Below are 24948 nucleotides of genomic sequence, written 5' to 3' on the forward strand. Positions count from 1 at the left end.
AAGTTGCAGGCGGTGTCGCCATTCAACTCCTAATCTTGCCATTTCCTCTTTCCTCTTCGACAGACGTGGGTGCGTTTTTTGAAGAGGGGATGTGGCTGCGGTATAACTTCCAGGCGCCCGGGATCGGGGCCCGGGATTCGGGCAGCAGACCAGAGAACTCTCCGGACCCGCAGAACGGAGCCCCGGACCTGGCGGGCGAGGAGATCCGCTTCAGCTTCAGCACCACCAAGGCGCCCTGCATCCTTCTCTACGTCAGCTCCTTCACCACCGACTTCCTGGCGGCGCTCGTCAAACCCACCGGTAAGGGCCAGGATCCCTAGCCTGCTACAGTTCAGTGTCACGGGACAAATGAGCCTATGGTCGGTCTCTAGGAGACAGCTAAGCGGTTGTAAGGCACATACACACCAAACCCCCAGGAGCCCGTTTCCTCTCTGAAAACAGGAGCTCTAAGACCCTTGAAAACGAAAATGTTCAGGTGTGTCAAGGAGCACGTGTCTCTCATTTCCCAGGGACACTGAACAGGTTTAGACATGGAGGCTGCCTCTCTGGTCTTGCTCTTTGGTGAGGAAAGCTCTGCATCCTCCCTGGACAGCTTCCAGGGTCATAGCATCTTAAATACCAAGATTTTTCTTCCATGGGATCTAATAATGATTCTTATTAACCCAGTTCAGCTTGAAAGTGAAAGTCACTCAGTCCTGTCTGACTCTCTGCGACCCTGAGGACTATACAGTCCATGGAATTCTCCAGGCCAGAACACTGGAGTGGGTAGCTGTTCCCTTCTCCAGGGGATCTTCCCAACCCAGGGATCGAACCCAGGTGTCCCACATTGCAGGCAGATTCTTTAGCAGCTGAGCCACTAGATTTGAAAGATAGATGGGGGGGGGGGGGGAGTTCCTTAGGATTTTCCCTTCCAGAAATAAATTCTGAAGAAATAAGCCAAAAATCAGACAAAGATTCAGCATAAAGATGTTCATCATAGTTTATAATGTTATTTATGATAGTAAGAATTGGTGAGGACCTAGATCAATTTTAGTAAAATGGTTAGTCAAAGGGAGTCACTGTTTATGGGATACTGTGTATCCATTAAGAAAAATATTTGTGAAGAGTAAGTAAAGACTTGAAAAAAAAAAAGGCATGAAAAAGCCTTGACTGTGCAATATCAGCCAGGCTCCTCTGTCCATGGAACTCTCCAGATAAGAATACTAGAATGGGTTGTCATGCCCTTCTCCAAAGGATCTTCCCAACCCAGGAATAAAACCCTGGTCTCACGCATTGCAGGCAGATTCTTAACCATCTGAGCCACAAGGGCAGCCCCAATACTGGTTTAGCTCTATAAAAAGACGGACAGAAAAAAAGACAATGATGTGAGCACAAAGTATCTCTGTTTCAATATTTGACTTGTTTCTCCCAGGTAATAGTTTCTACATATGTCAAATGCTCTTAATAAGCAACTGCCACTGTTCTCATCAGAGAAAAATAGTAAGTAAAATCAGGGAGTAAGGAAGCAGAGAAGTGTGAAATTCCCACTCTCCAGGATTTCACACATTCTTTCTTCTGCATCAGATTAAACCACTGTTTAATCCACTGGGGTTCTCCACCCTCACGTCCCAGGCTCTCCTTGGGGGGCAGGGAGGCTGGCTCTCAGCTCTAGCTCTTCGAGAATGTCATGAACACGCCCCCAGTAGATCCTGTACTCTCTGCTCCTCAGGCTCCCACCACGTTCCCATCTGGTCCCAACCCTCTCCAGTAACTCCTGCCCCACAGCCTACACCAGCCCCTGCAAGCACTCACGTGTGTGTTTATGGGCATTCGTCACGTGCAAAGGCTTTGACTAATGTTTCCGTATTAATGGCTCCCATGTAAGGAAGCCCGAAGCTGTATTGTGTTTCACATGCATGAATTCCCGAGAGCACCCACTCTATAAGGTAGAGTCCATTCTACCCTTTTCCTGCAGGTGACAGAGTGGAGTACAGAGGGGTTCAGTGATTTGCACACTTGGCCAGTGAAGGCACAACCAACTGGTGTTCCTGAACCTGGATCCAGAGTTCTCCAGCACTCTTTCTCTGCTGCAGAGATCTCTAGAACACACAGGGTATTTGCAAAGTATAGACAGTCAACTTCTCTTTAGGGGTTGCAAGGCCATCCTCAATTGCTACTGGAAATTGGCTTTTTTCACACTCCAAATACTGCATATTTTATGAATTGAGATTTGAAGCTAGACAAATTTGAGGAACTCATTCAGGAAAAAGAAATCAATAAGGACTAAGCCAAAATATCCAAAAAAGAAAGTAATAAAATAAGAAGTCTTAACTAAATGCCTTGGCATCTCTCAAACTTGACATGTTGGGAGCTGCATTGTTCTCAACGCTCCTGGAACCTCCCCGCCCCCCTGGTTCTGATGGTGCTGCCGCATCTCAGACGCGGAACACACAGCCTGGCGTCATCATGACCGCTCCGCCCTTCCCCTTCCTGTGGGTCTATTCACAACGAGTCCTGTGGGTCCTGTTCTAACCGTGTCCTTCCCGATCGGCCCCTCCTTTGCTTCCCCACTGCTACCCTCCTGGCAAAGGTCTTCTGATTCAGTGCTTCCTGACCCATATCAAGGCACACGTGGCACGTTGTATGTGAATGGCACCTGCGCAGATGGATGAGGTTGTGTTTGGGAGGCCACCTGCCCAGGGACTCCCGCTGCCCTCTCCTCCTGCAAGTCTGCCGAGGCCTGAGGGGAGTCTGCTTCCACTCTGCTTCCCCCCTGGTACCCCGGGGCCCTCCTCGGGATAGGTACACCTCAACACATGCCCAGAAGGCTCCATTCCTACCATCACTCTGCTCCCAGTCACCCCATCCTCCTCAGCCAGAAAAGGTCTTCCTTCACACACAGCACCCCTACCAAACAGCCAGGAGCCGCAGGAGGGATCCCTAGTCCCACCACCTTCCATCAGGACCCACCAGGCTCCTGGGTGAGAGCTCAGGGTGCAGAACCAGAATTCCGGATTTTAATTCTGCTCCTGTGTTTGCAGACTGGGGTCTGGAGCAGTCACGAGCCACACCAAGCCCCGGTTTCCTCATCTGTGACACAGTGACTCCCCCAGAGCAGCGCTGTGAAAGTCAAATGAGTTATTGAGTGTAATGCACTGTACACACGTGTGCATAGTAGATCCTAAGGAAAATCAACCCTGAATGTTCATTGGAAGGACTGATGCTAAAGCTGATGCTCCAATAGCTGGCCACCTGATGTGAAGAACTGACTCACTGGAAAAAGACCCTGATGCTAAGAAAGATTGAGGGCAGGAGGAGAAGGGGACGACAGAGGATGAGACAATTGGATGGTAATCACCAACTTGAGTTTGAGCAAACTCCAGGAAACAGTGAAGGGCAGGCAAGTCTTGCGTGCTGTAGTCCATGGCGTCACAAAGAGTTGGACACGACTTAACCACTGAACAACAATAATACACACACACGTGTGTGTGTGTGTGTGTGCGCGTGCAAGTGCGTGTGCATGTGGTAGCAATAGTTATCCAGAGCCCGCTGATTGAATCTACAGTTTCCCACATATTGAGGCCGCACATCCCTACACTTCCTATTCCGGGAGCTCTCTACTCCCCAAGCACCCCAAGGATGTCTGCCCAGGTGCCCACTCCGTTTCCCTTCCCTGGAAAAGCTCCATCTTCCTCTGTGGCTTCCTGCCTGCCTTTCATTCTGGACTCAGATCAAGCCTCGCCTCTTGCAGTGGCTGTTCCTTCCTTTCGGCTCCGATCGCGCTTACTGCCGCGGCCGTTTGTTGGGCTCTCAGTGCTCTGTGTGGTTGCCCGTCTCTGTTACACACATGTCCTGTCTTCCCCGCAAGATGAAAGGCCCGGCACGCCGTCTCTTGCCTACAGCAGGTGCCCTGTGAGTGTTTGCTGATGGCAGTGATGATGGCCAAGGGAGAATAAATCTGTTAAGCACATTATTTGCTGCAGCCAATAAAAGAGCATTCCCATATAACTGCTTTAATTCACTTGGGAGATAAACGTGAGCTGCAGGAAGTGAAGTGTCTCTCCATCTTAATAATATTTTATTTTAATGAACAAATATTAATATTCTCCTTCCCATCATTTAGTGGTTCTCTTGTGCTATTATTTTAAAGAAATAAATATATTATTTAAATTTTATTATTCCAGAATATTGCCATTCCTGTTTATAGATGTTCACTATATATAAATTTTAAAGTCCAACTCATCTTTTTCCTCAAAGCAAATCGTTTCCAATGCCATTAAGCAAAGCAGTTAGAGAAATTTTAAATCATTTTTACAAAGTCCAAGAAAGCCAGAAAAGGGAGAAAATAATGAAAACAACTTAATACTGATTTTAATGAGCTGGAAAACATAAAGGGATCAATGACAAAGAGACAGTAGGGAAAAAAATGTCCACAGTTTTGTTGTTTTGTGTGTGTGTTTGTTTTTTTTTTTTTGCGAGGGGGGGGGGGGGAGGTGTAATTACTGGTTCCTCTGACTTTTAGCCTCAAAGGCAGAGCCCTCTCTTACTTCTCTTTGTATCCCCAGATCAGGCATGACCTGGACTGTGCTAGGGATTAGAGGTGGGTGTCTGCGTTAGAAGTGGACTCCACACCCCCCAGGCAGTCCGCTTCTGGACCTTTAAAACTTGGTTCCATGGTGCTTTGCACAGGGCACTAAATAAGTATACTCTAAAGAAATGAATGTTTCAATGACGAATGAATACAGCTATATGTTTTTAAAACTGGAGATATATATGGAGTCTAAAGAATGGTACTGATGAACCTATTTGCATGGCAGCAGTAGAGATGCAGATATAGAGAACAGGCTTGTGGGCACAGCAGGGGAAGGAGAGGGTGGGGTGAACTGAGAGTGTAGCTTGAAACATATACCGCTGCTCCTGCTGCTGCCGCTGCCGCTGCTGCCGCCGCCGCTTCAGTCGTGTCCGACTCTGCACAACCCCATAGACGGCAGCCCACCAGGCTCCCCCGTCCCTGGGATTCTCCAGGCAAGAACACTGGAGTGGGTTGCCATTTCCTTCTCCAATGCATAAAACTGAAAAGTGAAAGTGAAGCCGCTCAGTCGTGTCCGACTCTGCTCGACTCCATGGACTGCAGCCTACGAGGCTCCTCCGTCCTTGGGGTTTTCCAGGCAAGAGTACTGGAGTGGGGTGCCAGTGCCTTCTCCAAACATACACACTACTGTATATAAAATAGACGCTACTGTTTGCTATATAACACGGGGAGCTCAACCCAGTGCCCTGTGACAACCTAGAGTGGGATGGGGTGGAGGGGGGAGGGAGGGTTGAATATATGTATACCTGTGGCTGATTCATGTTGAAATATGGCAGAAATCAATACAACACTGTAATGCAATTATCCTCCAATTAAAAATTTAAAAATAAATGTCACCATTAAAAAAAGAAAGAAAGAAAGAAAGCTGGCTGTGATCATACAAAGTCAGAGCACCAGAAGTAAAGTGGAAAACAAAACCTAAAGCCAGCCGACTTGTTTTTTCCTGCATATAGCCAAACAACTTTCCTAACCATCTCCTTCACTGCCAAACAATAGGTTATTTATAATGCTATTACAGTGAAGAAAAAATAGGGTGAAACCCCTGAGTGGTGGGGAGAGAAGCAGCTCAGGGAAAAGGAGTGGCATGTTCAAAGGTTCTGAGGAAGGAAGAAGAGTTGTATCTTCTAGGGAATAAGCCAAGTGCAAGGTAGCTTGAATGTAAACAGTGAAAGGGTAACTGACTTGATTTGAAAACAAAGTAACTGGCAACCTTTCAGACAGGACATCATCAGCTATATTAAAAATGTATGTCTTTATCCTGTAAGCAACTGGAACATTTGAAGAGCTTTATGTGAACCATACAACTAATTAATTATGCATTTTGAAAAGATTACTCTGCAAAGAAAACATGGGAAAGAAGAAGAAGCAGGGAAACCATGATTCTTTCACTCAATGAGTATTTATTCAGCACCTACTGTATGGAGAAGGAAATGGCAACCCACTCCAGTATTCGTGCCTGGAAAATCCCATGGACAGAGGATCCTGGAGGGCTATGGCCCATGGAGTTGCAAAGAGTCAGACACGACTGAGCAACTAATACACACACTGTGTGTCAGGCATTATTCTAAACATTGGGAATTAAGTCACGAAGAATATAAACAGGGATTTCCCTGGTGGGCCAGTGGCTAACACTCCAATCTCCCAATGCAGGGGTCCAGGTTTGATCCCTGGTCAGCAAACTAGATCCCACATGCTGCAACTCAGACCTGAACAGCCAAATAAATAAACAAAGAGTAAGATATTTTTTTAAAAAAAAGGATATCAGCAAAAGTTTTTACTCTTATGGAACTTACTTTTGAACAAAAGAAGACAGACAATAAATAAATGAAGTGCTCTCTGTAGTATGTTGTATGGAAAGAACTATCATGGGGGGAAAATAAAGCAGAAAAGGAGTGGGGGGGTGGCTGGCCAAGGGAAAGCAGTAGGTAAATTGTGCTTTTGATAAGGAAGTCACAGAAATAATCACTGACAAGATAATATTTGAACAGGACCTAAAGGAAGTGAGAGCTCATCCATGCAGGTAGATAGCTGGGAAATGAGGGCCCTGGACAGAAGAACCAGCAGGTGCAAAGGCCGTGAGGCAGGAACATGCTGGCGTCTGTGGAGAGAGCAGAGAAGCCTGTGTGGTCAGGTGAGGAGTGAGCAAGGAGGAGGATAACGAGAGGCTGAGTCAGAGATAATGGGGACGATCACAAAGGGCCTGGCTGGCCAGGATGAAGACTCAGAGTGGGATTGTTGCTGCTGTTGTTCTGTCACTAAGCTGTGTCCAATTCTTTGGGACCCCCTGGACTGTAATACACCAGGTTCTCCCATCCTTCACTATCTCCTCGAGTTTGCTCAAACTCATGTCTGTTGAGTCGGTGATGCATCCAACCATCTCATCCTCTGTTGCCCCTGTTCACCTCCTGCCTTCAATCTTTCCAGCTTTAGGGTCTTTTCCAATGTGTAGGCTCTTTTCATCAGGTGGCCAAAGTATTGGAGCTTCAGCTTCAGCATCAGTCCTTCCAATGAATATTCAGGGTTGATTTCCTTTAGGATTGACTGGCTTAATCTCCTTGCAGTCCAAGGGATTCTCAAGAGTCTTCTCCAGCACCACAATTGGAAAGCATCAATTCTTTTGCGCTCAGCCTTCTTTATGGGATAGGAAGCCAAGGAAGGTTCCTGAGCAGAGGACAGCTCTGCCTTCTGTGTGCAGAGGAGAGTAGGGATGGAGACTAGGAGACTAGACTGGGCTGGGGAGACGTGGTGGAAGGGCAGAGGCAAGCAGGTTAGTTAGTATGAAGGCTAGTACAGTAATCCAGGAAAAAGACAAGGGTGGCTTGGTCCAGGGATAGAAACTGAGGTGATGAAAAAGGTAAGATTCAGGGCATGTGTTGAAGACAGAACCAAGGAGCTTTGCTGACAGATCACATGTGTAATACAGGAGCAAGAGGGGAGTCAGGGTTTTTAGCGGAAATGGCAGGAAGGATAAAGTGTCCATTAACTGAAATGTGGGAAAATGGGTTGAATTCGTTTTAGGAGAGGAAGTTCAAGAGTTTGGTTTCTCGTATGTTGTTATCTGAGGTTCCAGTGAGACGTCTCCGTTAATGCATGAGTATTAAGAGAGCAGAGAAAGAGAGGACTCGCCTGAGAGTGAAGTGGCGTGAAGAGTGGCCGCGTGTGAAGGAGAGACTGCCGTGGGTCATGTGATCCAGGCAGAGGCGGATGCAGATGAAGTCCAGGTGATGGCCGCCAGGTCACTGATGGGGAGCGGCTGGCACAGTGGCCCAGGGTCAGGGCGGGAGCTCTGTGTGGAGGGACGGGCTCCCGAGGGAACCACACCAGGCACTCTAGGTGCCCATGGGGGCCCAGCGGCTATGGAGATGGGGCAGAGTGGGTGAACTTAGACACGTTTAGGAAACGGAAGTCTGCAGGACTTGGTTGAAATGCTATAAAGCAATCTAGGGTCAGGTGTTAAGAGAGAACTCAGAAATAGTGAAGGTTTGTTCAGATTTGTTCAGAAAACAAAAAAAAATAGGAAATGCAAGTAATTCATGATTGGTCTGATGGATGTTTCTTTCAATTCCAGGTACATAGTTCCATATTTTAAAGAACACATGTAAGACTAAGGAACGGCAGTGTTCAGAATCAATTGCATTGGTTTACATCGACATAAGTGGCTTTCCTGGTGGCATAGATGGTAAAGAGTCTGCCTATAATGCGGAAGACCTGGGTTCAATCCCTGGGTCAGGAAGATCCCCTGGAGAAGGAAATGGCACCCCACTCCAGTATTCTTGCCTGGAAAATCCCATGGACGGAGGAGCCTGGTAGGCTACAGCCCATGGGGTCGCAAAGAGTCAGACATGACTGAGTGACTTCACTTTCAATTTTCACTTTCACATCCATATAAGGGTGTGAGAATTACTTGAAAGGAGATCTGGCCAAATATTCAGAGTAGTTATCTCTGGATCGTGGTGTTCCCAGTGACTTTCCTTTTTATTTTTTCTGTTAACTTCCAAAGTTTGAATTACCCTGTGCTGTTTCACAACTTAAAATCAGAATATCAGTTTTGTTCCTCTGGAAGGAAAATGAAAGAGGCAAGGAAGAATTCTGAAATGATTTACAGTTAGCCACACTCTTGCTAATTACTGGCTCCATTTTTAAGCTCTGAGATGTCCAAAGCTATTAGCATGAAGATTCCAATTTGAGTGGAAAAATGAGATACAAAGTTGATGCCTTTAAATAATCATAAATAAGAAATAAAAGCTACATTTGCTGTACAGATTAATTAAAAGCAGGACCTAGAATATTATATTCATCTTTCTGAATATTGCTTGCCATCAGGGGGAAGCAAGAAAGAGGATAAAAAGAATAATTTGTTGAGGCAAAGTGCAGGACAGCTGAGAGGCAGTGAGGACCCATGTTTTTATTGATTTGCGTTTGGACTGATGAGGTCTCTAACCTAGAATAAAATCATTTGCTCTGTTTTCTTGGTCTCAGTGAAGCCACCCAAAGTGCCATGTATTTATCTTTTGTAAATTATGTTTATTTTTAATACTCTGTGCTCATGATTCTTTTATATGGTGAATGTCACACTTTGCTGATGGCGTGAGACCATCCTGGCATCCTGCATTTATATTTTATTTTACAGGGCATTCTGTGGGGCCTGTCTCCACGGTCCTGTATTGTGTATATGTCCTCATCCTGCCTTCCCAGACACAACCCACACTTGGATCGTTTATACCATTCGCTGCTTCAGCTTGGAGAGGATGGTCACGGATGGCCCATAATTGGTAGACTGTCAACATGCGTGAGCCCGGTGCCGTGAACCTTTATGGATTAGTGCACCTCTGAGCTAGCGGCTCAGAATGCAGAATGGCAATCGTGTTGATGGACATCGAAGCTGTGTTTAATGGAAACAAGACCCCAGGGCTGGGGGCGTGACGTTGATATGAAATCCAGAGCAGAGAAATGACTGAGTCTCTTTCCTTTTCTCTATGCAGGAAGCCTCCAGATCCGGTACCACCTGGGTGGCACCCGGGAGCCCTATAACATTGACGTGGACCACCGGAGCATGGCCAACGGCCAGCCGCACAGCGTTAACATCACCCGTCGCGAGAGGACAGTCACCCTCAAGGTACGCACGTGTCACTCATCTGTCATCTGTGATACTGTGTTGGGGTCTCTGCCCGCTGTCACGCTTGAGTGAGTGCTCCCTCGCTGAGTCGTGTCCAACTCTCTGCAACCCCAAGGACGGCAGCCCGCCAGGCTCCTCTGTCCGTGGGATTCTCCAGGCAAGAATGCCAGAGTGGGTTGCCATTTCTCCCTTTGTCATACTTGGCTGTTGCTGTTGTTTGTTTTTTTTTTGGGGGGGGGGGGTTGGTTTTGGGTGGTTGGAGCAGGTGGAAGAGATGCATCTGATACATTCTTCTACAAACTGCTAACCAGTGAGGAAGAAAGATACACAGTTGGTACAGAAAAGACGATGACGATGTTGATGGAGAAGAGGTTTCTTGGGAGAAGGTAGAATAAATGTTTGCTCCAAATATTCCTCGTAGCTTTTCCTGTGTATAGGCCTGCGCTTCTGTCAGCCTTCGGCTTTTATCCATTGCAGCATCTTTACCCTCACGGTCTCAGATGTCTGAGGCTTATCACGTTTCCCAGCAAAGGTTATTTTGGTTTATCTGACCTACTTCCTGCACGACTCTAGTGCAGTGTGAATAACTGGGGGTTTTTTTTTTCCTTCTGTAGATGCTTTGCCTTAAACACCTTCCTTAAACATACCTTTCCCAGCATCTCAGACTCTGCTTGTGGGCTTTTTGTACACAAAGGGATAGTTTTATTATGACACTCAAATTTTATTTCAGGTTCATTGATTGTCCCTCCCCACACCGCCCCCCCACTCCCCCCCCCACCACCACCACCGCTGATTTTTACAATGAAGAAGCCAGCCTGGGAGACACCATGAATAAAACATGACAGGAGGAGGTCTCCCCGGGAACTGAGCCAAAGATCAAGGCTGGAACTGTCACTGCGTTCTCTAGAAGGAGTTTAAAATAGATATGTGTCAGGAAGAAGAACGGCAGGGGGACGCTGTTTTGTCAGCCGAGCAGAGTGCCTTTTGGCAGGAGCTCAGCAGCCTCTCTGACCTCATTCGGATTCGGCTGGTTGCCGTGGGAAGTTCAGGTTGCAAAGAATCAGCACAGGCCCCATCTCTTTTTGAGCCCTGGTGGATGTCAAATTCGTAACTCGATATGGAGTTTACACTTGGCCTTTAGCAGGAAATGCTAGAGAGCGTTTTCAGGAGAGGCCTTTCCTAGGAAAATGACAACGTACAGAAGCAGCTTATTGTGCAGTCAATCAGATGGAGTGTAAATAAGGTTCTCTCGTAGTGACGGACAGTCACTGAGCCCAGCGCAGTGCTTGGCACACGAGAGGTGCTACAGATTACTTACAGAGTAAACCACCCCCATCCTTCACCACAAACTCAAGTCTGATTCAGAAGAGACAGCAAGTTCAGGATTAGTATGGTTTATACCATTATAGGATACGAATGGTTTTATACCATTCTACCAGCATTGTGTTTACTGGATTTTGATTAGACTCATTCACTTATTTTAAACTATTCCATCTGTCACCCCTCTCAAAGAAAGTGATTCTCTTGCCATTTCGCCATTGCAAAATAATATTAAAAATTTTAAGAGCTCAGCAGTCAGCTTGAAGGACAGTGTCATGGAAGACAGCTGATTCCCCTGTGGAATTTTGCAAGAAAATGCCTTGTGTGTTGGGGCTGAGCCCTGTGGATTGAGGAACTTCAGCAAAGATGAGGGTGGGGTGAGTGGGAGAGGAGAGTCCAGGTGATAAGCTAAATAATTCCATTTCTGGTACAATTCCCCAAATGAGAGTCTGAAGCAAAGTAGGTCAAGAAGGCCTCCTTCTGGCAAGTTGCACCAACTGGGAAATCTTTGGAACCAACCAGAAACTCTTGAAGAACAGATATCAGCTAAATCAGAGTTGCTATCTGCTGCAGTGAATCAGAGATTGCCCTGAAGAAGGGGAGAGGGATGGACTATTTTAAGGACTTGGAGTTTTTGAGGCAGGGAGAGGCCAAGAAGTCCAGACAACGCAGGAGATAGAGGCCTGCAGAGTCCAGGGCACTGAGGAGAGCAGGGGGAAGTTGGGGTCTGCTTCTATTGCTCTGGGTTCTTCTGGTTGCAAATGACAGAAAACCAACTCAGAATTCATTTGTAGGGGAAATTCCTAGGGTAGGTTATAAAAAGACAGGAAAGGAGGAAAATCACAATTTTGAAACAGAATCCAGAAGACCTGGAGGATTCAAACAAAGACTAGGCCTCCAGTGAGCACTCTCCTCTCTCAGCTCTCTCTCTCTCCCTGCATCATCTCTGCTTGCCCACCTCCCTCTGACAACTGGATCAACTCTTCTCTGGAAGGCTCCATCTTCCAGACGTCATGGGACCCAGACACTGAAGTCTTGGGCCCGTGTCTTCCCAGTTTTGCTGTCAGAAGGAAGGTCCTAGTGTCTCGGTTCTCATTTTAAAACCCAGGGGAAGTCTCTGGTTGGCCAGGCTGGAGTCCCACACTCACGCTATCGTGGGGAGTGGGGAGCAGTGACTGATGGGCCGCAATCAGACCTCATGATCAGAGTGGGGAATCTGGGGGAGAGTCCTCCAAGGAATAGGACTAGAGCTCCAGGAAAAGGAAGGCACGGATGAGGATGAAAAACACTGGCCGCGCAACGCTCTGTAGTAAAGAAGACAGAAGCAGGAAGCATTCTAAAGGACATGGAACAGGGCTTCCCTGGTGGCTCAGTGGTAAAGAATCCGCCTGCCAAAGCAGGAGACACGGGTTCAACCCCTGATCCAGGAAGATCCCACGTGCCTCGAAGCAACTAAGCCCGTGAGCCACAACTATTTCGCTTGTGCTCTAGAGCCGGGAGCTGCAACTACGGAAGCCCACGCACCCTGGAGCCCATGACCTGCAGCAAGAGAAGTGACTGCAACGAGAAGCCCGCTCACTGCAACCAGAGAGGGGCCCCTGGTCACTACAGCTAGAGGAGACGCCCGCACAGCACAGCCAACAAAAATCAACCTTTTGTTAAAAAAGAAAAAAGACATGGAGCAAATTCAGCCTCAGAAATTGTGCCCAGGGGGTTGGAAAGGCCTGCCCGCCCCAATTCTGTCACACAATGGAATGCAACTATCCTGAGATTTCTGGATGTGTTTAGAAAGCCAGATGCCATCACCTGCTTGAATCCAGCTTGGACAGACTTCATGGTCTGGAGGGTCTTTCTCAGCCCGGATGGAAAGCAGAGGGAGACGCAATGGAGGAAGAAAGCACAAGGCACCTCCTTTCAGACCAGCGGATCTGGTGGGCTCCCTGGGTCCACAGCCTGCTTTCTTTCAGGCAAGCGAGCCTGTTGAGTGTGGACATAACTCCAGGTGTACCTTTAGAACTCCAAAAACAACCCTCTAATTTTTTTTTCCTGGGAACAATCTACAAATCCATCTTGAGAACTCCTACAACCTCAAGAAAGCATGGAGAACAATATAATGAAATGTTAATCTTGATCATTTCTGTGTAAAGGATTATAAATAGTTTCATTTCCTCTAGAGTTTTCTATATTTCCTCATTTCTTATTACAAATGTGTGCTTCATTTTTATAATTGAGCAAAAATGTAAAACACATATCCAGTTTGGTCCCTGGGTTGGGAAGATCCGCTGGAGAAGGGATAGGCTACCCACTCCCGTATACTTGGGCTTCCCTTGTGGTTCAGCTGCTAAAGAACCTACCTGCAATGCGAGAAAGCTGGGTTCAATCCCTGGGTTGGGAAGATCCCCTGGAGAAGGGAAAGGCTACCCATTCCAGTATTTTGGCCTGGAGAATTCCATAAACTGTATAGTCCATGGGCTTGCAAAGAGTCAGACATGACTGAGTGACTTAAAAAAAAAAAAAAAAAAAAATGTATCCTCCACCTATTCTGATAACCCCCAGTTATAATAAAATATAATGACAAATATACGTAAACAATTTTGAATTAAAAAGTACTTCTAATCAAAGAACAAAAATAAGGCTAAGATGAATTTAAAGTGCTTTGGAATGACACCTTTGGAATTAAGGTGAAATTTTTTATGTTTCTACATATACAAACATCATATAATTTAGATGATGTTTATCAACATTTATAGTGCTTTTAAAAGCAGGTTGGCTTTCCTAGCTGGGTTTGGCTAAAGCTAACATTAAATTAATTTGCATTCCCTGAGCACACACTGTCTGAAATGGTGCTGAGCACTTGAGGGAAATTGACCTTGGATGAAACATTTGCTGCCAAAAAACAAAGTGCCCAATCTCCACATAGATAATGAAGAACTGATTCTCGGAGTTATCAGACAGCAACGTGAACCAGAGCCCGTGACAACCCTCAAGTGGCATCGTTTACAAAAACTCACAGTCGCACCACTGATAATAGCTAAAGGCTTAATGCCAGTCAGATGTAAAACAAACCCTGAGCAGGCAGAGAGCACCTGAACAAAACATTGTATCTGATGAGAATATGTGCCGATTAACGTGCATCTAAGAACTGAACGTTACGGGGAATGACTTCAAAGTCTCGTGCCTCGAATCCTTTCTTCTTCCTTCCCTTCCTGCCTGCCATATCTGGCTTCTCCCTTCCTTCTTCATTCCTTCCTTTCATCCCAACCACATTGCACAGGATATCTAAGGTGATTTATAAGGAGTTCAGTTCAGTCATTCAGTTGTGTCCAACTCTTTATGACCCCATGGACTGCAGCACGCCAGGCCTCCCTGTCCGTCACCAACTCCAGAGCTTGTTCAAATTCATGTCCATCAAGTCAGTGATGCCATCCAACCATCTCATCCTCTGTTGTCCCCTTCTCCCCTGCCTTCAATCTTTCCCAGCATCAGGGTTTTTTCCATTGAGTCAATTCTTCACATCAGGTGGTCAAATTATTGGAGTTTCAGCTTCAGCATTAGTCCTTCCAGTGAACACCCAGGACTGATCTCCTTTAGGACTGACTGGTTTGATCTTCTTGCAGTCCAAGGGACTCTCAAGAGTCTTCTCCAACACCACAGTTCAGAAGCATCAATTCTTTAGTGCTCAGCCTTCTTTATGGTCCAACTCTCACATCCATACATGATTACTGGAAAAACCATATTCTTTGACTAGATGGACCTTTGTCATCAAAGTAATGTCTCTGCTTTTTAAGATGCTGTCTCAGTCTGTCACAGCTTTCCTTCCAAGGAGCAAGTGTCTTTTATTTCATGGCTGCAGTCACCATCTGCAGTGATTTTGGAGCCCAAGAAAATAAAGCGTCTCACTGTTTCCACTGTTCCCCCATCTATTTGCCATGAAGTGATGGGACCGGATGCTATGGTCTTAGTTTCCTGAATATTCAGATTCAAGCCAGCTTTTTCACTCTCCTCTTTCACTTTCAAGAGGCTCTTCAGTTCCTCTTTGCTTTCTGCCATAAGGGTGGTGTCGAGATTACTGATATTTCTCCCCACAATCTTGATTCCAGCTTGTGCTTCATCCAGCATGGCATTTCTCATGATGTACTCTGCATATAAGTTAAATAAGCAGGTTGACAATATACGGCTTTGATGTACTCCTTTTCCTATTTGGAACCAGTCTGTTGTTCCATGTCCAGTTCTAACCATTGCTTCCGGACCTGCACACAGATTTCTCAAGAGGCAGGTCAGGTGGTCTGGTATTCCCGCCTCTTTCAGAATTTTCCACAGTTTATTGTAATCCACACAGTCCAAGGCTTTGGCATAGTCAATAAAGCAGAAGTAGATGTTTTTCTGGAACTCTCTTGCTTTTTCTGTGATCCAGTGGATGTTGGCAATTTGATCTCTGGTTCCTCTGCCTTTTCTAAATCCAGCTTGAACATGTGGAAGTTCTTGGTTCACATACTGTTGAAGTTTGGAGAATTTTGAGCATTACTTCACTAGCGTGTGAGATGAGTGCAATTGTGCGGTAGTTTGAGCATTCTTTGGCATTGCCTTTCTTTGGGGTTGGAATGAAAACTGACCTTTCCAGTCCTGTGGCCACTGCTGAGTTTTCCAAATTTCCTGACATATTGAGTGCAGCACTTTACAGGGAGTACATACAGATAAAGAATCTGCCTGCAGTGCAGGAGACGCAGGAGATGTGGGCTCAGTTACTAGGTCGGGGAGATCCCCAGGGAGCAGAAAATGACCCCTAGATAGAGAAGCCTGGTGGGCTACAGTCCAAGGGTCAAAAAGAGGCAGACGTGACAGAGCCATTAAGCACAACAAGAACTAAATGAAATTGAGGATTAAAGTAAGTCACAAAAAGCAGGGCCCCAAGACAAGGAGGGAGCAGAATACAGCCACCCAGGTCAGGTCTTATCCACGTGTGTAAGTTTGGACTTCCGGTGGCCAGAAGTCCACAGCCCAGAAGAGCAAGATGTACCAGTTCTCGTAGAGACTTGAAGTTTTTCTTACTCTATCATCCTTTTCTTTTCTTGTCTACCATGGATTGTATTTACTGGCACAGCAAGCTGCCCATAGCACGGTTCACTTGGCAACATCACATGCATGATGGTAGCTCATGTTTACTGGTGATGACAGTGGTCCAGGCATTGTGTTAGCTCTTGACACACATTTACTCACTGAGTCTTCACAAGAGGACCATGAGGAATGTACCCATTTTACAGATGGGGAAACTGCCACTCCGAGTGTGCTGTAGATCCCCCAAAGTCAGGAAGCAGTGAGTGGCAAAAGCCTAGATGAGCATAAGTCTACCACACCTTAAGGCTTCCACGTGCTCTTAACCGAATCATTTAATAGAGAAATGTCTAGGAGGGTGGCTGTAACATTTTGGAAGCGGATATCTCTGGCCAGTTAAAAATTGAGTGATGTTGTTCTCATTACTAAATACTTCAAAACTATGCAAAAGCACAGAGAATAATAAAACATACACCTACAGACCCACCATCCAGACATTGAAAATGTTGGCATTTTGCTACATTTCTTCAGATTTTTAACAAAACAGTGATAGCTGAAGGCCCTTCATCCCCTCTGTTATATAATGGGTCCCAAGAGACGTGGTGCACAGGGCCCTTCAGCAGTGTTTCTGCAACAAATGTGTTTTTCACAAACCTGCTTGATGTAGCATTTCCTTGGGAAAGTCAAGCATCACTTAAAAATGGATTTCAGCCCAAACAAGTCTGCAGTCAGGAAGGCAGAACAGGGTGATGGGAGATGAAGAGAACAAGGGCCCAGATGACATGGTTTTCTGATATCCTGGCCTAATCCCAGGGTAAAATCAGCTCAAAAAAAGAAAAATGAATTAACCACATCTTTGAGTGACTATCACATATGTGAGGGTTTCTTGAGTTTATACAATGGAGGGTTCAGGGCTGTGGTCTCTGGCACAGATATTTAGAGCCCATTTTCTCTAAAAATCAAATGAACAGATGGTAAAGTTGTATCATTTTGGCTTCCATCTAACTGGAGGGCCCTCCCGTCTTTTGCAAGAAGAAACTAACAGATTTACTACAAGTATAATAAGGACTTTCTTTTAAAAAAATAACTCTAAATCCTCAGAAACAAACGATGACCAGGCCCCCAGACTGTTATACCATGAGCAACATGACTTCAGTTGTTTTCTTCAAGGGTCTTCAAAACAAATATTCCTCCAAGTCACTGAATTCCATCTCTTCAGTATAATCAATTTCTTACCCGCTATTAATCATAACTTCAACAAAATTGTATAAAAACTGTTGTGTCGATTGCTAATTGAGTTGTATATTGAATATGAATCCTAAAAAATGGTCAGAATTTACCAACAGTAGCAGCACACAGTGGATTCTAAACTCCAGGGATCAAGAAAAAGACAGATACCAGGATAACACCAGTTGCTGTAACAACCTGAAAAAGTCAGTGGCTTAACCCAGTGAAAGTCTGCCTTATGTCAGATATATTTTTTAAAGAGGAGAGTCCTGTGGTCTGTAACCATGCTAGACAGGCTTTACTAGGGCTGTGAACTTCCAGATGTTCAAGCTGGTTTTAGAAAAGGCAGAGGAACCGGAGATCAAATTGCCAACATCCGCTGGATCATGTAAAAAGCAAGAGAGTTCCAGAAAAACATCTATTTCTGTTTTATTGACTATGCCAAAGCCTTTGACTGTGTGGATCACAATAAACTGTGGAAAATTCTTCAAGAGATGGGAATACCAGACCACCTAACCTGCCTCTTGAGAAACCTATATGCAGGTCAGGAGGCAACAGTTAGAACTGGACATGGAACAATAGACTGGTTCCAGATAGGAAAAGGAGTACGTCAAGGCTGTATATTGTCACCCTGCTTATTTAACTTCTATGCAGAGTACATCATGAGAAATGCTGGGCTGGAAGAAGCACAAGCTGGAATCAAGATTGCGGGGAGAAATATCAATAACCCCAGATATGCAGATGACACCATCCTTATGGCAGAAAGTGAAGAGGAACTCAAAAGCCTCTTGATGAAAGTGAAAGTGGAGAGTGAAAAAGTTGGCTTAAAGCTCAACATTCAGAAAATGAAGATCACGGCATCTGGTCCCATCACTTCACGGCAAATAGATAGGGAAACAGTGGAAACAATGTCAGACTTTATTTTCTTGGGCTCCAAAATCACTGCAGATGGTGACTGCAGCCATGAAATTAAAAGACGCTTACTCCTTGGAACAAAAGTTATGACCAACCTAGATAGTATATTCAAAAGCAGAGACATTACTTTGCCAACAAAGGTTCGCATAGTCAAGGCTATGGTTTTTCCTGTGGTCATGTGTGGATGTGAGAGTTGGACTGTGAAGAAAGCTGAGCGCCAAAGAATTGATGCTTTTGAACTGTGGTGTTGGAGAAGACTCTTGAGAGTCCCTTGGACTGCAAGGAGATCCAACCGGTCCATTCTGAAGGAGATCAACCCTGGGATTTCTTTGGAAGAACTGATGCTAAAGCTGAAACTCCAGTACTTTGGCCACCTCATGTGAAGAGTTGACTCATTGGAAAAGACTCTGATGCTGGGAGGGATTGGAGACAGGAGGAGAAGGGGATGACAGAGGATGAGATGGCTGGATGACATCACTGACTCGATGGATGTGAGTCTGAGTGAACTCCGGGAGATGGCGATGGCCAGGGAGGCCTGGCGTGCTGCGATTCATGGGGTCGCAAAGAGTCGGGCACGACTGAGCGACTGAACTGAACTGAGGGCTTCCCTGGTAGCTCACATGGTAAAGAATCCATGCACAGTGCAGGAGACCCAGGTTCGATCCCTGGGTTGAGAAGATCCCCTGGAGAAGGAAATGGCAGCCCTCTCCACTATCCTTGCCTGGAGAATCTCCATGGACAGAGGAGCAGGACAGGCTACAGTCCATGGGGTCGAAAAGGGTCAGACATGACTGAGAGATTAAGCACAGGTACAGGGCTTCCTAGGTGTCGCTAGTGGTAAAGAACCCGCCTGCCAGGGCAGGAAATGTAAGAGACACGGGTTCAATCCCTGGGTCAGGAAAATCCCCTGGAGAAGGCGTGGCAACCCACTCCAGTATTCTTGCCTGGAGAATCCCATGGACAGACGAACCTGGTGGGCTACAGTCCATAGGGTTGCAAACAGTCACACAAGACTGAAGGGACTTGGCACGCATGCAGACACTCTGAGGACCCTCTGTGGCCGCCCTTGGCCGTGAACGACAATGATAATCATTCCTTGAAGCTGTGCGGCTTCCAGGGACCATTTCCTGCAGACGTCATTTGCTCGGAGGGTTGTTTTATACTCACAAGCCTCTGCAGACCAGACCAGTGGTTTCTTTGCCTATATAATTCCTTCAAAACCTGAGTTGGCTTCTAACCTATCCACTTCTGGTCAGTTTCTCATACCAGTTGCTAACCCTACATTCTTTCCTAGGCATGGCTCTTGGACCAACATAATTACTCACTTCCCCAGAACCATGCCTCTCTCTGAAGGCCGTGGCCATCGAAACAAAAGGCTTATGTGGGGGATAAAGACTTTTAATTTTAAATTCGCCCTCGTGGGGCTGAGTTAGTTTGCTGAGCTGGAAAATCTAACTGTGCCTTCATTGGTCAAAGCGTTTTGCAGTTTTATTTCTTATTCTCTGGTGTGAGGCTGTAAATTTTTGGACTTTTCTCTATCCCTCGCATTGATGTTTGGACACTGGTCAGTTTTTTCTGAACTCATCTCTTTCTTGACATGGGCAGCAAGAAGCAACCCATAACTGTGACCGTTCTGGCTCTTTCCAAGCACTTTCCCGAAACCCACAAGTCACAGGCTAAGTCTGTCTTCCAGGTTGAGTGAGATGACAGCTTCATAAGCATTTTATTGCATATCCTTATTGTCCATCTTTCTAGCCCCTAATATCCACACCACAGGATATGCTACAAATTTTAGGTTTCTGTTATGTCAGTACTCTGCTTTAAAGTGCTTACTCGTGTATTTGTTGGGGTTCTATTAACTACTGTAACAAAAGAAATTCATAGCTTGTGATGATGGTTTCATGGGCATATACTTAACTCCAGACTCATCAAGTTGTATATGCTAACTGGGTTTGGCTTTTTGTGGGTCAAAATGATATAAAATAGATTTCCATGAAAATTGTTGGAGAAATTTTAGTGGCAGAAAAATGAGAAGTAATTCAATTATGGACTTATAGGGGAGCCATATATGTTCATTAACATGAAACATTAATGGGGGCACCACTTTTTGGATGTGAAGAACTGTTCAGTTGTAAGATGTTTCAGGTAACTTCCTCAAGCCAGGAGAAGTTCTCTCTGTACTAGAAGGGCCTGAGTCATCATGTTATGTGATGCTCAATATATCCATATGTATCCTTGTTTGGGATGCTCAGCCTTATGCGTTGGGAGCCTCTGGTATTATTAGCCCACTAAAAGGATGGGAAGACAGAGATAGAGGACATCCAGGTGACCAATTAGATCCCAGTGCTGGCGACAGACAGACACCTATCTAGAACCCATATAACCAGACCCCCCGACCCTCCCTGCCACAGGGGCTGGTAACCACTCACCCTATTGCCTCTTTGTTGCTTTCGAGAGCCATCAAGAGTCCCATGCTCACCCCTGTCAGCTTGCCTTATAAACTTTTGAAAAATTTTAAGAGTTTTAAATAAAAGTAAATCATTTGGGGGAGTTAGTGTTTGAAGTCAATTAGGCTCATGGTGGGAGATGGTGAGTAGCACATTTGTGTGATAAACTCTTTGGACCAGTGTTGTGCCTAAAGACAGGAAGGTGCAGAGAACAACCCAAGAGGTGATAAGACAGCCTCCCACGTGGCTCAGAGGACGCCACCTGCAGCTGGGAGGTGAAACGTGCATGTGGGAGCTCCAGGAAGAGAGGTTGATAGAGCAAGCTGTTTAGAAACTGCTGGGGGACTTCTGTGGTGGTCCAGTGGTTAAGACTTCATCTTCGAATGCAGGGAGCTCAGGTTCAATCCCTGGTTGAGGCACTAAGATCCCACATGCCTCACAGCCAAAAGAGCCAAAACATAAGACAGAGGTAATATTGTAACAAATTCAATAAGGACTTAATTTAAAAAAAAGGTCCACATCAAAAAAAAAAATCTTTAAGAAATTGCTGGATCTGCTTATAAAGATGATTTGGTTTAAGTAGCTTTTCTCATGAATATTAATAAAGATGCCAGGAATTCCTCCTCAACCTATCACAGGAAAAGCCTATTAAGGCAATAGTAATAACACTGATAGTGTTAGTCGTAGTTGTAAAGACAGTTAACATTTCTTGAGTGTACCAGTCTCTGTCTTCGTGTTTTACAGGCTGCGCTTGATGTAAATCACGTTCCTATGAGATAATTCCCATTATTCCCATTTTATAGACGATGAAACAGAGACGTGGAAAGGTCAGCAAGGGGTCGAGTTGAGGTCCAAACCTAGATCTGCCTGATTCCCACGCCCAGACTCTAAACACTCTAATTTAACTAGTGATGAAACTGACCGTGGGTTAGGTGGCCTGGTCACAGACAATAGAGGCCCCTTCCTCAAATATATTCACCTGCTTTGGAAAACTGACTCAGCACAGTTTCTACAAAGTGTTGCTAGGGGACAAATGAAAGGTGTAGACAAGTTCATACAACCTGACCTCAGTGTTTTAAAAAAAAAACTAATGACATGGAACCTTTAAAACAAAGCATCAGTAGTGTGTGTGCTAAACAAGATACAAAATATGTAGCCTACTGCAATTTATGAAAAGCCTACTGCAATTTAGTCATTTTTTGAAACACCAAATTATATGAGAGTCTTCTTAGAAAAAGATAATGTACTATTATCTTTTAAAAAAACATATTTTTTAAAAGAAAAGCCTATTGAGATTTGCTGGATGTCAAAATCACTTAGAATCACTTTTCTAAGTGAAATAGAAGTAAGTGGCCCTACTTTCAGGCCTGTGTTTCTGCCACCTGGAAAGTCCCCCATCAGTTCTTCAGGAAGCGTGGACATAACCTCTAGTACTTTCGTTTGAGCATCCTTCTTTCCTGTGCTAGTGTGGAGCCTGGCCTGAAATTAGATGCCAAAACTCAGATGAATTATTTAGAAACATGTCTTTATTACCCTCAAACTTTCTGCCAATAAAGAACAATATTAAAAAAGCGTATTGCTGTAAACACAACTGAAAAATTTTAATATCAGAGGTTGTTCAAGTCTTTATGAAAGAAAACAACGCTGTTGGGATGCATTAAATCTTTTCAGGGATGTCAGAACAAATAAAGAAAGTTGACCTCACTAGTCTAAGGCCCTGCTCTGAAATTACACTGTCTATAACTTCTTCCCTTTGGCTAATTTAGTGTTTCTCTACTTGGATGATGAGCTCACCGCCTAGGTTGTACACTCAAAGTGGGTTTGACAGAAGGGAGGAGGTCGTAGGAATAGTGATGAGCCCTTTGGTGTCTCCAATCCTTCCCTCCCGGTGCTCTCGCTGACCCACGCACGGGCTCTCTGTTGGGGTTCTAGGCAAGTGTATTCCTGCTTCGCTTTCTGCTTTCATGGAAGACTGACTCAGATGTTTGATTCTGTGGAGGACATCGGTCAATGTTTTATTCATTTCTCATATCGCTGTTGTTGCTTTTTACTTGCTGAGCTGTGTTTGTCTCTTTTGCCCATGGACTGCAGCCCATCAGGCTCCCCTGTGCATGAGATTTCCCAGGCAAGAACACTGGAGTAGGTTGCCATTTTCTTCTCCAGGGCATTTTCCCAACCACGGGATCAAACCCGCACCTCCTGCTTGGCAGGCATATTCTTTACCCCTGAGCCACCAGGAGAGCTCTTTCACATCATTACACTGGTGTAATTCTATAGAAGATACCTGGGAAGGGAAGAGACAGGGATGTCTGTTGGGAACTGGCCCATCAGTTTGGTCTGCATCAGAGTTTATTCTGTTTTGTTTTCAATACTTCCACGTGTCCAGATAAACCTATTCACAAGCAAGACACACATCAAAAACCTCATGACCGCATTAACTTTGTGTTATTTGGTTTTAGACCGGGCCGGGCGCTTGGCCCGTGGAAGGGTATTTTAGTTTTCTATGTTTAATTCTGAACAGAAAGTAGGATATTCGATGAAATGTTTCCAAGAAAGAGAAACAATATACACAGCCATCAGTGCCAAGGATTCCTCCCCCTGCCATGCGTTCAGACCAGCCTTTACGCAGAGACCATCTCTATGCTTAGTGGTCTGGGCACCCACAGTGTAAGGTCACAGTTTTGAGATGTGCAGTTAAGATGCATGATGAAGATCCTGCTTAAGATAAAACATTCTCAAGATGGTCCTGGCATGTCCATGGTCCATTAACAGTGCAATTTTCTTATATTAAAACTACATGAGGATCACTAAGAGTTTAACACAATGATATCTGCTTGACATTATCTCTTACCCTTGTCTATCGCTCAGCCCATGGCATGATGGGAAACTCCAAACAGCAAACATCCATTAATCCTGACTTGGGTAAAATCAGTTATCAGTTACTGATGATCAGATGGTCATCAATACCATCCTGTAAGGCTACTTATGAAGTGCAATTAAAATGGAATCAGCTTCACTGAGTATACATTGAGAAGAACAAATATGTGCTATGTACCTCTTACATGCAAGAAATCCAGGTAGATTTCAATGCGTTGATGGAGCAGAGGAGAATGACAAGATGTCTCTTTTACCCTCAAGGAGTTTATATTTTGAGAGAAGCAAAAAACTGTATACACACTTGATATATTAATACGTTTGTTGTTGTTCAGTCACTAAGTCATGTCCGACTCTTTGGGACCTTATGGACTGCAGCACGCCAGGTTCCCCTGTCCTTCACTATCTCCTGGAGTTTGTTCAGACTCATGCCCATTGAGTCAGTGATGCCATCTAATCATCCCATCCTCTGTCGTCCCCTTCTCCTGCCCTCAGCCTTTTCCAGCATCAGGGTCTTTTGCAATAAGTCAGCTCTTCACATCAGGTGGCCAAAGTATTGGAGCTTCAGCTTCAGCATCAGTCCTTCCAGTGAATATTCAGGGTTGATTTCCTTTAGTTCAGATGATAGAAGCTCATCTCACCTACTTCTCTTCTGGAAGAGACTTATTAACAAGCTGGCTCCCAGTCAGCATGTAAATCATAGACAAGGAATCCAGAAGAAGAGAGGGTCAGCAGTCTGGGCTTGTAATAATCATGAAGCAAGATTTCTATTTGAGGATGCTCTGGGTCTAAACAAAGACCCCCACGGATTGGGATTGTTAAATTCAGAAGTCATTACTAAGACATACTGAAACGCCCTTATTGATAGACTCCTCCTCTTCCCAAATGTATTATCTGGCAAGTTACCTAACTCTCTGTTTACTTATTTGTAGAATGGGAATAAGGCTGCCTATTTTAATGGGACGTGTGTGTGTGTGTGTGTGTGTGTGTGTGTGTGTGTGTGTGTGAAATGAAAATATCTAGCATATTTTATGGCCCAATAGATGCTACTTCCCTTCCTTCCCAAACCACTTCTCTTTCTTAAAAGCAAAAAAGCAAGAGAGCAGCTGTCAGGTCGTTATCAACAGGGCCTTCAGGACCAAGGTTCCATCGATTTGCAGTTCAACCCGGGGAGCCCGTCCCCAGCACTTCATGTGTTCTTGGCAGGTAATATGACCGGAGCTTCCAGGAGCCACAGTCTGGTAGAGGAGACCAGCCATCACATGGACGTCAATGTGAAATCATCCTGGGGGCGGAAGGAACAGAGCAGTCTTCCAGAGCAGACTTAGGAAGACTCTCAAACTGCTCCCTAACATTCCCACGAGGGGCCCGAGGACCACATTATCGGACTTATTTTTTACCACAGAGATCCAATATTTCCTCCTCTG

The 24948-nt window shown here is 45.2% G+C and overlaps 1 protein-coding gene across 1 annotated transcript in view; it reads left to right on the forward strand.

Moving 5' to 3' along the window:
• The window catches only part of CNTNAP2 (contactin associated protein 2), a 2336063-nt gene that overhangs the window by 2157744 nt on the left and 153371 nt on the right, over nucleotides 1-24948 (forward strand). The window contains exons 20-21 of the mRNA XM_069588655.1: nucleotides 64-300; nucleotides 9553-9686. Coding sequence (XP_069444756.1) covers nucleotides 64-300; nucleotides 9553-9686 — 371 coding nt within the window. The remainder of the gene's footprint in view (nucleotides 1-63; nucleotides 301-9552; nucleotides 9687-24948) is intronic.

This window comes from Ovis canadensis, chromosome 4, assembly GCF_042477335.2.
Source record: "Ovis canadensis isolate MfBH-ARS-UI-01 breed Bighorn chromosome 4, ARS-UI_OviCan_v2, whole genome shotgun sequence".
NCBI lineage: Eukaryota > Metazoa > Chordata > Mammalia > Artiodactyla > Bovidae > Ovis > Ovis canadensis.